The 15,000-nt window shown below is 45.4% G+C and overlaps 2 protein-coding genes across 2 annotated transcripts in view; one reads left to right on the forward strand and one right to left on the reverse strand.

The window, feature by feature from the left end:
* Positions 1 to 4,631, forward strand: part of LOC134439461 (putative methyltransferase NSUN7) — an 80,196-nt gene extending 75,565 nt beyond the window's left edge. Inside the window, exons 13-14 of the mRNA XM_063189350.1 lie at positions 174 to 504; positions 4,019 to 4,631. Coding sequence (XP_063045420.1) covers positions 174 to 504; positions 4,019 to 4,527 — 840 coding nt within the window. The 3' untranslated portion in view covers positions 4,528 to 4,631. The remainder of the gene's footprint in view (positions 1 to 173; positions 505 to 4,018) is intronic.
* Positions 4,632 to 8,334: 3,703 nt separating this feature from the next.
* Positions 8,335 to 15,000, reverse strand: part of LOC134439462 (amyloid beta precursor protein binding family B member 2-like) — a 93,172-nt gene continuing 86,506 nt past the window's right edge. The window contains exons 15-17 of the mRNA XM_063189351.1: positions 13,678 to 13,793; positions 10,899 to 11,081; positions 8,335 to 8,702 (exon numbers count right to left, since the gene is read on the reverse strand). Coding sequence (XP_063045421.1) covers positions 8,505 to 8,702; positions 10,899 to 11,081; positions 13,678 to 13,793 — 497 coding nt within the window. The 3' untranslated portion in view covers positions 8,335 to 8,504. The remainder of the gene's footprint in view (positions 8,703 to 10,898; positions 11,082 to 13,677; positions 13,794 to 15,000) is intronic.

The raw sequence follows: 15,000 nt of genomic DNA on the forward strand, positions 1-15,000 counted from the left end.
ATACCACCACTCCACACCTCCTCCATCTCACCCCTCTCGCCTACCTCCCCTCTCGGCAGCTCATGCCACATCCGCAAAGTGATCTCCAATTTTTCCTGAATCACACTGAGTTGTCCCTTACCTCCACTCATCTCACCTCACTCACCTCCCTCTGCATCTCCCTTTCTCCGCAGATGGAGTCGGAGGTGGTGGCGTCGGCTGCGGAGGTGCTGGCGCGCGCGGCTGCCAAGGGCCTGCTGGAGGGCATCCAGACCAGCACCAGCACCAGCACCGGCACCAACGCCAGCGGCAGCAGCAATGCCCTGTCCAAGAAGGACAAGCGCTCCCGCTCCAATCACAATCACAAGCACCACAGAGGCCAGAGCCGCAAGGCGCACGCTTCAGCCAGTACTCCCAACCGCGTCGCAGAGGTCTACAACAATAACCGTCAGACCAAAGCCAGCAGGTCCACCCCAGCCATGACGGGATGCCACAGGAGCAAGGCCTCGCTGCAGTCCTTAGGAGGTGAGTTGAGGGGCTGACAAATCTGTTGCAATAATAATGAGTCAAAAGGGTTGGAGGGGTGCCAAAAGACCCAGGTTCATCCAGTCTGTCTTGGTTAGCTTCCCAGCCCTGCTTCATCTCTCTCTCCCCGCCACTTTCTCTGTCCTCCCACCATCACCTCCTCAACTCTCCTACCATAATAAAGGCAAAAAGCAGTGTGGTGGCTCAATGGGCTAAGACGTACCATTGCGCCGGGTTCGATTCCGGCCAGTGGTCCTTGGCCGATCCTTCCCCATCTTTCTCTCCCCACTCATTTCCTGTCACACCCCTAATCTATCCTGTCTCAAATACAGGCATAAAAAGTCCCAAAAAATGTCTTTAAGGGAAAAAAATGCCCTTACAAAAGAACTTCCTATGTTAAACATCTAGCCACGTAGCATTTTGGGATTCCTGTCTGCGTGCGCAGCTGGGTATTTTGAAAATAGAAAAATCCATGTAGAAGAGAGGTGCAAAGTGGTGGGGACTTATATTCTTCCGTTATATTTTTTACATAACATGACATAGTTGCAGACATTTTCATCCAAAGTGACTTGCAGTTATTTAGGTGCAGGTTTGTAGTCTCTGGAGCAGTGTGGGGTTGGATGTCTTATGGATGCCGTGCTCAAGGGCACTTCAGTCTACAGATGAGGGTGTAGGATGCCTTCACCCTGCTCACTTGTCTCTCCTTCGTGTTTCTTCCTAGTGTCCTTCCGAAGGCACTGATCTAGTAAATGAGCCAACTGTTCCAAAAGTTGGAAAGGGATGAGACAATTTTGTTTCTTTTTTTTCACCTTTTTTAATCTTCTCTGACTTTTTTTGAGGTTTTTTTTCACCTCTTCTTTTTTCTCCCCTCTTCTCTGGTGTACTAAAATTTGAAGTGAAGTGCGGAGGGGGGAATTATTAATGAATTCGGAGCGGGCGTGAAATCTGTGTGGAGTTGGGTCATTAATGATGTAATGACTTGGTGACACTGAGCGCATCTGACATCCTCTCCTTTAAGATGCCGTGCCTGGGGCCAAAACAGCACTGGGAGAGCGTGTGGATGTCACATGTGTGCGTGTGTGGGGGATGCTTTTAAGTCTGTGCCAATGAAAAAGGATGCGGCCTGCCGGTGTGTGGGTGTCCTATAAAACCCCTAAGGCAGCAACTCAACATTTTATTTATTTTATTTTGTCAAAAACTGAGTTTCGACTTGAAATTGAGTGCTGGTGGTTCTGATCAAATCTTGTGTGCATTCCAATATGCGGACTTGCGTCCTCCACTTGTGCATGTGGCCTCGTACCAGGAAGTAATACGTCTTGATGACATCACTGACACCAGGGCTCTAAATTAACGCACGCCAACACGCCAAATGCGGGTGAAAATCCATTTTGGCTAGTAGAAAAAATCATCCACTAGCCAAATTGGCCGGTAGACTCTAGCGCGCGCCCGAACGTCAAACAGCTGCCAGCACAGATCTGTGGCTGACTGCCGTCTGATGAACGTAAAACGGCGCCTACATTACCCATGAACATTAGGCCTACCGTCATGATGTAGCCCACACCCATTGGCTGGCCGTTAATCACAATAACGCAGCTTCACATTCATTGGCTGCATGTTAGATGCCCGCGCTGGAACTACTGTTGATCAAATATTTTCAATGAGCGGACTAGCGCGGATTACTTCGGTTTTGTAGGTTTTGGACGGGTGAAAAAGAATGTGGCAGTGGTTAGAGCAAGGTTATGTGTCGGTGAATGCAACTTGCAACTGTAGTGACGCTGAAATGGAGTGGTGGTGGTGGAGCGAAAACGGCATGAATGGAGGAGCATGACAGCTGTCTGTCAAAACCGTGTAGCCCTGCTGTCAGAAGTCGTCTGATATTTGCGAGGTCCTCACAACTACCTACGATGGAGTTGTCGTTTCCTAATAATGCCCACGCCATCGGAAAGACCATGCACGAGTTTGACATGGATGAACGAGTAAGTGAAAAAAAAAACGGTAACAAAAAACTAGCGACGCTATGAAAGTAGCAAAGTAAAAGCTGGTGGTCTCCGTGATGTTATTGGATGTCTACTATTTTAGACATAGCGTAGCCTAATTACTGTCATTCCAAGCGCATGATATTACAGTGAAGCAAGTATTAATCCTACAGGAACCTAAAAAAAGCAGCAGCAGCAGCATAAAGAAACACACAATGCAGACATCATACACATCGCACTGAGTTGGCTGTGTGTGTGTGTGTGTGTGTGTGTGTGTGTGTGTGTGTGTGTGTGTGTGTGTGTGTGTGTGTGTGTGTCCTCCTCTTCTCCTCCCCACCCCTCTCTTCTGTGCATTGTCCATGGCATTTGGCCTACTGTGTGTGAAGTTTAAGTGATAGGCCTACTGTGTGGGGGATATGAGGTTTTGTAGTGTTCGGTTGTGTGTGTTTGGCTAGTGTATGTTGAAAGTCTGGTATGTGTGCAACATGTGTGTTGAAGGCATGCTGTTTTTGTGTGAGGTGTAGGCCTATACTGCATGTGAGGTTTGGGTGATGGTGTAATAGGCTAGTGTTTGGCTGTCTGTACAGTATATGGTCCAGCGTAGGTCTGGTATGTGAGAGGCATGTGTGATGCAATTCACTGTTTTCAGAGGAAATTGAATAAAAAATAATGAAAATGCAGGTAATAAAAATAATTACTAAATAATTATAGAATAAACTGAACAGTGAAATATGTTGAGTATAATGTTTATATTGTTTATCTGTGTTGAGGATATAGTTTAATGGAATAATTAAAAACAACATAATTAACGCATGGTTTATTTTGGTGAGATAAAAAAAATGGCTAGTTGAACTTCTGTTTGGCTGGTAAGAAAAAATGTCCACTAGCCAAATTGGCTGGTGGTGGAAAAAGTTAATTTAGAGCCCTGCTGACAGCAGCATTGTATTTTAATATCTCGCAAAAGCTCAATTGTAACGTCATTTTCTCATTTGCTGGATGGTGAATGAAGAAGGAAGGCTGACTGCGGGGAAACTCGATTGTTTTCTCCACGGAGGTGGGGCGTAAACAAAAAGTGAGGCCACAACCATAAGTGGAGGAAGGGAGTCTGCATATTGGAATGCACACCATGTGTTTCTTCCTAAAATGCCTAAGAATCACCGTTCACATGCCTATATGTGTGTGTAGGTAAAAGATATTAAGCCTGCGAGTTCTCATTCTACGGAAGATCAGGACAAACGTAGAAGATAAAATCTTAATGGAAGGGAATGCTTGGCATTGGATTTCAATACCCTTTTTTTTGGTCAAGTTCTGGAAATTGTTTCACTCTGTGCTGTATTGATAAAAACCTAGTAGTTTGTTTACACAGCAAAATGCCTTCCCCCCAGTCAATGACTGAATGTTGCTCAGGAGCAGTCAAGAGAGCTGTGCAATTTCACTGGCTGTTGAGCTGCATTAATGCACCATTTTGAACTGCTGACTGAAAAAAAAGCGTTGAACATTTTCACCATTTTAATACTCTCTCTCTCTCTCTCTGCCAGGCAAATCCAAACCTTCTCACCTGCAGCAGCAGCAGCATCAGACAAAAATCGTCTCAGCTAACAAGGGCTCCACATACCTCACCACCTCCAACTCCAGCACCGGCAATCCCACGCCCAGACCAAGCGTCTCCAAAGCCATCCCCATCCGCACCCCTACCGCTCCTACCCAAGGCCCAGGCCGAACCTCGACCTCCTCCTCCTCCTCTCTCAAGCCCCGGACGGGACCCAGCGAGGTGCTGAGGCCCATGCCCCTGATGCTGCCCCCGGCCGTCTTCCCCGGCAGCCCACCGCCCTCCGCCGCCTCCCACACTGCCCCGCTCAACAACCCAACCCTCCCGCGGGCCCCCAACCTGCCTCCGGTGCGCTCCAACCCGGCGCTGTCCTACCTGTACTGGAGGAACAGGGAGAGCAGCAGCCACCACCAGCACCACCACGTGGCCTCCATCCCAGCATCACGCTCCAGCGGCAGCATCCACGGCATCGCCATCCACCCACGGCCCTGGCTGTGAGGGTGCCAGGCAGGGGGGATGTGCATACACATAATATATACATTAACATGGATAAACACATACATATGCATATACACATAATACATAAATAAACGGATGCAAACATACACATGCATACACAGGCACATACACACACATATACACATACACATGCTTATTCACATATATAGTACATTAATATGCATACACACATACCGGTATACATGTACATATACAGTACATTAACATGGATACACACATACAAACGTGCATACACATAAACACGGATGCACACATACACATGCACATTAACATTGGGCTTTGATTGGATATTTTCATGCAGACACATACGCACAGACCAAAATTTGGCTTTGATTGGATATTCTCATGCACATCAAAATACACGTGCGCACACACACACACACACACACACACACACACACACACACACACACACACACACACACACACACACACACACACACACACACACACACACACACACACACACACACACACAGTATGCATGTACCTTTGTTTGATTCAATTTCACAGGCTTATGCACACAAAGACAAAACACCTTTGCACATAGTGATGAGGACAATAAAAAAAGCACTTTGACCCATGCAGACACCTGCAAATACAAAACATGGATATTTGGAGTCCATGCAAGTCAATGCCAGATTTTGTAAATGAAAGCATTACCAGACATGCAGTATAAATTAGAAAAATATGGATGATTTTTTTTGGTGTTGTTTTTCCAGAGGATATATTTAGCTGTCAAAACAAACTCCATAATATAAAATGCTTTTCTGCCTACAGCACTTTTTTGTCTTTCCTAATGGCCAAATGATTGTTGAATTTGTCTCCATTGATGACCTTGTCTGCAGATTTAATACAATACATGACAAAACCGCTTGACATTATACAGTCCTTAATTGAATACTGCCACATGAAGACATACTGCCAGAATATTACCATTTTCATGGAAGCAAAATGAATCAAACCTCTGAGACGCCATTGTCTTTAAATGCCTTTATTCTCACAATGGATTACATTTACTATGGTGTAAAAATGAGCCATAACAGAAGAAATGTTTTGTCTCTATTTTTTTTTTCTTTTTTTATCCCCAGCTGGTTCAGTTTGTGAGTAAATTGAGATTAGTTTGGTTGTAGAAATCACATTCAATTCATTTCATTCTTTTTTTTTAATTTAACGTAATGCATGAGGATTAAAAGGTGCTGAAGACACTGCAAGGAGGGACTCAGTACTCTCGAAGAGCTCTGTTCCAAAACACCTATAAAAGCCATTTCAATGCGAGTTTTAGACCTTTTTTTTGTTTTTGTTTGTTTTCCCCCATAATTGCCCATAGCATGGGGCAATTAAAACTGAAAAATAATTTTCCACAAAACAACAGTGATTTCAATGAATCAAGAAGCACAATTAAAAAAAAAAACCTTTTCTTTTTAAATATGTGTATTTCTGAAAAGGGATATACAGTGTTTGGGAACAGAGCCCTTCTCTTGCATTGGTGAGTGAGTGTTAAATCTCACAACAGCTGAATAGTGTGGGATAGTGTTCCACCCCCATACACAGCCAGATTAGAGAGTGTGTATGCATATGTGTGTAGTGTATGCACATGTTTTTTGCCTATGCATGTGTGACACTGAATGTGAGGGTGGTGTTCTTGGCGGACAATCGTGACAAATGCACACACCTTTGATCTTTGATACACACACACACACAGACACACACAGACACACATCTATGCTGCCCTCAATGCTCAGATGTCCATGTATTCATAATTCATATTCATAGCCAAATGCATGAATCAAAGTCCACGCTGAATTGACAGTGCTGCAAATAACCTTGGTGCTCCCATACCCAAACAGAAAAATAAGGTTGCAAAAATGTGACACAATCATCATGGTTGGTGTATTTTCTCTTACAGCGCAAAAAAAAAGTCAGTCATTCCTTGTCAGTGTGTTTGTGTGCGTGCCGTTGTGAATGCCAATGTACGTACCGTATACATCATACATGTGTCTGAATACTTTGAAATGCCTGATGCCTTTGCCTCTCCCAGCACTATGGCTTTTCGGTTTCATTCCTGGGTGACAGTGTGAATACACTCACTCAAACAAACAAACAAACACACACATACACACATACGCGCGCACATACACACACGCGCGCGCACACACACACGCTTATATGTCTATATATCTGCACATTGAGGTGCTGTGCTGCCTGAAATGATGTACAGTACACACAGTGTGGCACAAGAAAACGAGGACAAACTGCAGCGTTTGACTCCTGGGCCTGTGCTCTCAAGAATACACACACAGAAATCCCAGCAGTCTTGCAACAAAAAAGAAGAAAAATAAAGAAAAGCTTTAAAGAAAAAAGAAAGAGTACCGGTAAATGCCCACAGGACAGAGAGCGTGGAGAGTACACTTTGACTTTGCCGCTGGTAAGAAGAAGTTCAAGTTGGACTGCAAGTCCATTGTCCCATAAACTTCCACATGTGGCCCTTTTATACATATTTTCATTTATTTCATTATTTACTTATTTTGTTGACTTCTTGTTGTTCTTGTGGTGTGAAGACGGGACTGGTGGAGCGTGTCGGTCAGACATCATTGTGGGTTCATGCTTTAGGCAGCTCAGCTACAGAGGCAAATGGACATCCTGGGTTAGAAATGTAAAAAGACCCCGCACCCTATCTGCTGCGCCAACCAATCACTATCCAGGGAGGGTATTCCAAGAACAAAATTATAGTTAAGCTGAGTAAACCTACAGAAAGTGGTAGATCTGCTATTTAGATAACGACAGTACATGATACCTGTACACATTAAGCTGCATAAATAAAAATATACATGTGCGTGGTTAAAACGATGTAGCTAAAACGTTATTGTGTGTGTGTATCATTAGCGAAACCAGCGTTTTCAGATTTCTCCACGTCAGTGGTTGTTTTCAAAATGTATCGTGACGGATACATTACCGTGCGTTTTCCTATGTGCGTATCTTCCTTAGTATGAAAGGGGCCCAAGAAAACTGCCTACAGGTTAATTTAACCTAGTTTGCTACCGAACTGCCATTTTGGAACCCCCAAGCAGATATTTAAGGTAAATGACTTCATTGGTGAGAGCACAACCTGTGTTGAGAGCAACAGCTGAAGGAATACACGACAGGACTAGCCTAGTAAACTAGACAAAACTGCCCAGCAGCAAAAAAATAGTTTTACCTGCCGAGTTGATCTCCCACTAAGAGGCATCAGCTAGGGCCTAACAATCACAACAGGAGGTTTTTTCCCTCCCTGTTGTACTCTTCGAAGTTGGCTTTGGCAGAATGGGGGAGAGAGCAGGATTGCTACGGCTAATGTAAAAGCAGTTGTTTGTTTGGTCTTATGTAGCACTGGCTGAGGCAGTGCTGAGGCAATTTGAACCACAATGACAATGGTTTGGTCCCACCCACAAGCCTCAGCTATCTGAACCAAGTGATTCTAGACCAATATTTTCGTGTTTTAGTCTGGCTCACCAGGCTACGGCAGGACTTTTACTTTCTCAACCCAGTTTGTCCACCTCTGCTCAGCAAATGCAAAAGAAGATCAAAGGGCAACGGTGAAATGGTGTGTCATAACGGCACTGCGTGGCAGCTCTTTCTTTTCTAAATCCACATCTTCACGCTCTTTCATTGGTTAGTTGCCATCCATCTTTCTCCTCCATCCCTTTCTCTCTCTGTGTCTTTTCTCTATCCAGCTGCACAGTTAAGTCATTTGTAAGTTGAATTATTATATACATAGAATATTTCTCAAAACGAGTCCTTTGTCTCTTTTATCATGACCCGCCACTCCACTCCATGCCAGTAGGTGTCAGCAGTGATGTGGCAGCGTGATGTTGGTGGAGCGGTAGTGGAAGCGGGAGTGTGGCTGGGCGGGGCCAGGGATGATGGTCTTGTTCTCTTTGATGCTGCTGGGCTCCTTTGGCACCGCCCACTTCGCGTCATTGGTTGGGGGTGGGCAGCTCGGGGCTGCCGGGCTGCTTCTTCTGTTTGAGAGTGTCTATGAGCGACTGCACGCCGCGCTTGACGCTGGTAGTGACGCGGCGCGTGACCGAGCCGGGCGTAGGGGGCGGCGACGAGCAGGAGTCGCTGCGCTGCGAGGACGGCGAGCGTGCCACCAGACACTTCTGATAGCGCAACTGGGGGGAAGGGGAGGAGGAGAGGAGAGAAGAGAAGAGAGGTGGAACAAGTTAGGAGTTATTCATTAGAGAGGTGGAACACAGTAGGAGTTCAATGGCAATTCAAATGAATTCAATGGGAACATATTTTATATTTCAGGACAGGAAGCGAGCCAGCTATAGTAGAGGAGGAGAGGAGAGAGGTGGAACAAGTTAGGAGTCAGTCATTCAATGGCAACATATGACATGCAGCACATACAGTATTTCATATTTCAACACAGGAAGCAGAAGTAGAGGAGGAGAGGAAAAGAAGAGGAGAAAGCAGAGGTGAAACAAATTAGGAGTTCTATTCATTATATCAACATATGACATGCAGTACATATTTCATATTTCAACACAGGAAGCGCGCCAGCAGAAGTAGAGGAGGAGAGGAAAAGAAGAGGAGAAAGGAGCAGTGGAACAAATTAGGAGTTCTATTCAATTATATCAACATATGACATGCGGTACATATTTCATATTTCCTATATATTGGGAGGACAGGAAGCGAGCCACCAGAGACGTAGCTGTAGGAGAGAAGGGGTAGAAGAATTATTAATTCAATGGCCACACTGTATGTGGTATAACATGCAATACATATTTCATATATTTTGGTAAGAACGCACCATTAGACCCTTCTGATAGGGCAGCTGTAGGAGAGGAGAGAAGAATAAGAGGAGAGGGCAGAAGAGACGAGTGAAAGGAGGAAAAGATAAGAGAAGTTAGAAGGAAGAAACGAGCAGTAAAGAAGCGGTGAGGAGAATGAAAGGTGGAAGAAGTTAAAAGTGATCAATGCAATGACAAGACATCTGGTGTGACATAGGCACAGTATTTTGTTTCTACTTTCAGATAAGGGTGTAAATATCATTATGATACTTTACACTGCTGTATGCTAGCACAGCTGTGGAAAGGAGATGAGAGAGGAGAGGTGAAAAGGTGAATGGGGTCTGGGCAAGAAGTAAAGAGAGGAGACAAGACACATCAAGGGTTCAAGATTGAGGATGAAGTTAATTGACAATGCATTCTGCATGGAAATTTTAAGTCTGTACTGTATATTCTATATATACCTTCAAAGCAATGCAAAGAGGAGAGTTCTTTTTGAGCCTGTCACAGTTGAAGTTGTTTGAAATCCTTTGAAGTCCTTGGACAAACAGGTAACTTTTACAAATGCACTGTACTGTATGTTGAATGCGTTAGATTGCATTGGTCGAGAAGGAGGCAGCAGTGGTTCTCACTGTAAATATGACAATTGTGTACACATGTGGACAGTCATGGGTAGGCCTATTAGGGTGTCACGATTGTATCCCAATGGTTGTTAGTTCCATTCCCAACCAACAAGGTTGGTAGGGCAGTAATTAACTAGTGCTTTCCCCCATCCTCTTCCATAGTGAAAGTGAAAGCCCATTGGGAAACTCCAACTCCCATTGTCATTGTGACACAGCACTCCACAGCACACAAGTGAACACTGCACACAACGAAATTGCATTTTATGCCTCACCCGTGCATAGGTACCATGAGTCATTTGGAGACGCCCCCTCCCCACTGAGGCATAACATGCTAAGGACAGATTACTACATGGGCCTACTGGGCTCAGGCCCAGGGCTCCAAGAGCCAAGGGGATGCTGAAGCCCAAGCCTCTACAATTTCAATATCACATGCATTTCCATATCCTAGTGCATTATGTAATGGGTCTTTAATTGGAACCCTACATCTTGGGTTCTCTAATTCATCTCAATCATAATTTGTCCATGTAAAATGCAATTTCTGTGTCCACTGAGGATTGTGTGCTGTGTAATGCTGTGTATGACAATTTGAGTGTCCCTGGTGGCTTCACTTTCATTCATGCCAGGGACACATGGTGGCCGAATGAGCGAAGAGCGGCAAAATTCAGCGTTCCATTCTGACAGCTTAACGGTCAGCAGGTCAGAGTGGCCAATCAAATCACTTAAAACATTTATGTTGTTGAATGGAATAGCCACCACAGGCGAAATTCTCACCCCCATTTGCATAATATTAAACTGGGCCCAATACTTTCACTTCGCTTCAACCCCGTTCGACCCCCTACTTCACTTGTCTCATCGTAATGAATGATGGCGAACTTCACTTCGCTTCGCTTTGCAAATTCATGCGTACGTGTGCCCTGGTGTCTGCCTTGTGTGATTGCCAGTGCCACTCACTCACCACGCAGGCGGACTGCACGGCCTCGGAGACGCAGGCGGCGTTGGGCTCGCACCAGAAGACGTGGCACTGGAAGTGCTGGTTGCCCGTGTCCATGATGAAGGCGAAGGAGTGCACGTCCCGGCCCACGCCCATGAAGGACAGGAAGCGCACGCGGCACTCCACGATCACGTCCTCCTCTTCCTCCTGCAGGGGTCAGAGAGGACGGCACAGGGCAGTTGAAGCAGATCTATAACTCCCATACAGTCAACTGTACTGTCATTGAGCACGGAAAATGCGAGGTATATTCTGATTTTAAACGGAAGAGCGGCAGTATTCGTTTTGCACGCAAGTCATGGAAAGGAATGTGGCACTCGGATAAAAACATTAAAATGTAATTAATCTACGGCGCTGTGGCACCGCGCACTAAGCCCTTGCATGCCCATGGGGACCCGGGTTTGAGTCTGGCCTGAGTCATGTCTCAACCCTACCCCATCTCTCTCGCCCACACTCTGTCATGATTTTAACTCTCTTGTCAATAAAGACACAACAATCCTGTAGAAACAAATAAATAAATAAGGATTAAGCTCGTGAAGGACATGAAACACATGTGGCACTCCGCATTCACCAACACCACCTCCTCTTCCAAGACTCAGACAGAAGGACAGTTGAAGTACTGCAGGCGGACATCCAATAGCCAGCTTAAACTAATTTCAGGGAGGTACAGTAAATCACTGGAACATGCACAGGAATGATACATTAACAAAGGACAGAGCCCATGAAGGACAGAGAGTAAAGTGACGAGGAGAGGACAAGAACAGTTAAGCATCCCTGCTGTCTGCACATCTTATGTCACGGAGGTGAAACCCTTCTCTGCTCCCAACTAGAACACATGATATGAAGGGGGGGGGGGGGTAAAAATAAATAGCTTAATCAGAGAAAATGTCCCCGAAATTATCATTTGTTCTGTAGTGCACTACATAGTTAGCATGAATGTTCAGTGCTTCTTCATGTGTCTCTGACCATGATGTCACAGGCTGAAAAAGCATTCCAAGTTCTAAAGGAAGATTCTAAAACTAAAATCGGATTGCAACAGATCTGGTACGGTACTGCATCAGGCTATGGTACTGTTGCTAAGGTGATGATACACTTGGCAACCTTTTTTGGGCTACACTCTTGGGTATTGGTACTATAAAAACATGTTTAGACAGTTTATCACCACAAGACCTTTAAAAGGAGAGCTATTAGATCGGCAGTAGACAAATGTTCTAAATCATTTTACCAGAGCTATCGTTGTTGTTTCCCAGCAACATTGCCCACAAAGTTGCAACTATTCTATAATAAAAAAGCACCCCCACAAATACTTTAAAAACTAAATCCTATTGCAACTGATAAGGTGAGCCATGTATTATAACACTTGGCTAATCACTTGCTATCAGAGATCTTTTAAACAACTTATGTGCGCAGGCAGAAATAGTTTATATTTCCATAACTCCAGCTTTTGCTGTCATGTGACGCGAGTTGGAACTCCTCACAGAACTTCCCAGACACAAACACATTCAAGACAGAGGCACACACAACTGACTTAATATTTAGAAAGTAAGAGCATCCAACTTTCTTTTAGATCTTAGATCTTTAGATCCTATGCATTCTATAGAGGAGAGTTGTCAGCTTGAAACTTTAAGTGAGTGTGGCCCATTCCTGTTCTTGTGCACGTACTCTCTTCCCCTGAGGCGACTATTCTACTGTCTATTAAGGCACTGACCTGCAGGCCAGGTAGGATACATATACACTACAGTGTGTGTGTGTGTGTGTGTGTGTGTGTGTGTGTGTGTGTGTGTGTGTGTGTGTGTGTGTGTGTGTGTGTGTGTGTGTGTGGTGTGTGTGGTGTGTGTATTCTATGCGATTCCTGTGTGTGCCTTTCTTGGCCCCCACTTGGTTTCAAAGTGTTTGGCGGCTACGTTTGAAGTGTGACTCCTTTTGAGGATGGCGGGGGGCAGATGAAAGAAAGAGGCGTGCGAGTGAATAAGAGAGAGAGAGAGAGAGTGTGTGTGTGTGTGTGTGAATGTGTGTGTGTGTGCATGCGTGCGTGCGTGCGTGCATGCGTGTGTGTGATGGAGAGAGTGTGTGTGAATAAGTTATAGCAAGCTGGGAAAAGAGGGACTGAGTGAGTGAGTGAGTGAGTGAGTGAGTGAGTGTATAATTGAGTGACAGAGAACACATGTGTGAGTGAGTGACAGAGAGTGTGTGAGAGTGATTTTTTATTCTTGAGTGCCAGCGTGAGCGAGTGGCAGCGAGTCCTTGAGCTCTCTATTCTGCACTGGGCCACCATGGGACACCTGAATTTCCTGCTGGATTAATTATGTCTACTCTACGCTCATGTGTGCGTGTCAGTAAGTAACTGAGGAAGTGGCATGGAGACGGTGAGTGAGTGAGTGTGTGTAAGATGGGAGAGGGAGGAAGAGAGAGAGAGAGAGAGAGAGAGAGAGAGAGAGAGAGAGAGAGAGAGAGAGAGAGAGAGAGAGAGAGAGAGAGAGAGAGAATGATTGAACAGAGAGAGTGTGTGTGAGTGAGTGAGTGCGAATAAGAACAAGTGTGTGTGTGTGTGTGTGTGTGTGTGTGTGTGTGTGTGTGTGTGTGTGTGTGTGTGTGTGTGTGTGTGTGTGTGTGTGTGTGTGTGTGTGTGTGTGTGTGTGTGTGTGTGTCTGTGTCTCTGTCTGTGTCTGTCTGTGTGTGTCTGTGTGCGTGTGCCCGGTGTGTGTGTGTCTGTGTCGGTCATTGCGCGTGTGCCCGCCCTCCTCACCTTCTCCTTGATGACGCTGACTGTGGCGTCCTCCACGTTGAGGATAACAGGCGTCCAGTCCTCCTTACCAGTGGAGGACAGCAGAGTGTCAATGGCACCGTTAATCATATCCATACCTGGACACAGCAGCAGAGACGGAGGGATGGACAGAGAGAGAGAGAGAGAGAGAGAGAGAGAGAGAGATAAAGAGATGAATAGGGAGGAGGAGCAGGAGGAAGAGGTTGAAGGAGAGAGGCAGAAAGAAAAAGTAAAAGCGTGAAAGAGAAAGAAAAAGAAAGATAGGAAGTGTAAACGGCAGATTAGAAAAGGAGGGATTACGAGAGAGAGAGAGAGGGGGGGGGGATATAGAGCGAGACATAAAAAGACAGAAAGAATGCAGGGATCAGAAAGAAAGGACGATGGAGAGTGGGAGGAAAAGAGGAATAGAAAGAGCGACAGATGAGAGGGAGAGAAAGAGGGAAGGAAAAAGGCGACTGAGAATCACATTGCTGGCAGGGCTGGATTTCATATTGAGGATTTACGAGTGGGCATTAAAGTTGCAGTGAAATATGGCACTGTTGTGACACGTGTGTGTGTGTGTGTGTGTGTGTGTGTGTGTGTGTGTGTGTGTGTGTGTGTGTGTGTGTGTGTGTGTGTGTGTGTGTGTGTGTGTGTGTGTGTGTGTGTGTGTGTGTGTTTGTCTGTGTCTGTGTCTGTGTCTGTGTCTGTGTCTGTGTGTGTGCGTGTGTGTATGTGCGTATGTGTGTGCGTGCATGAATGTGTGTGTGTGTGTGTGTGTGTGTGTGTGTGTGTGTGTGTGTGTGTGTGTGTGTGTGTGTGTGTGTGTGTGTGTGTGTGTGTGTGTGTGTGTGTGTGTGTGTCTGTGTACGCCCATGTGTGGGTGGGTGCACGGGTGTGTGTGTGGTGCTCTTCAAAGTCCGCCAGTTCTATTAACGAGGCCTGGGAATTGAGCACAGCCCTACTATATTCTCTTCACAGACCCCTCGGCTGTTAGAAGTTCCCTTTGCAATGTGAGAAAATGGGCCTGAGAACGTGAAGATCCTGCCACCCATGACTTCATTATTATGCATTGTGTGCTTAGACTGGAAATCACTGATTTCACTAATAAGCTCATTTGCCTTTTCCTGGTTAACACCAGGCTATCCCACACGCAGTGATGGGAACAATGGACACATTAGTTACAATCCAGTGCCACATATTCCAAATGACTTGACTGTACTGTCCACTTCAGCCAAGTAAGGTGATTGGCTGGTTGAATAATCACCTGGTTGAATTGGACAGGTAAAGCAAGGATATTTGGAATATGTGGCACTAGATTATAAC

Source organism: Engraulis encrasicolus, chromosome 23 (genome assembly GCF_034702125.1).
Source record: "Engraulis encrasicolus isolate BLACKSEA-1 chromosome 23, IST_EnEncr_1.0, whole genome shotgun sequence".
Lineage (NCBI taxonomy): Eukaryota > Metazoa > Chordata > Actinopteri > Clupeiformes > Engraulidae > Engraulis > Engraulis encrasicolus.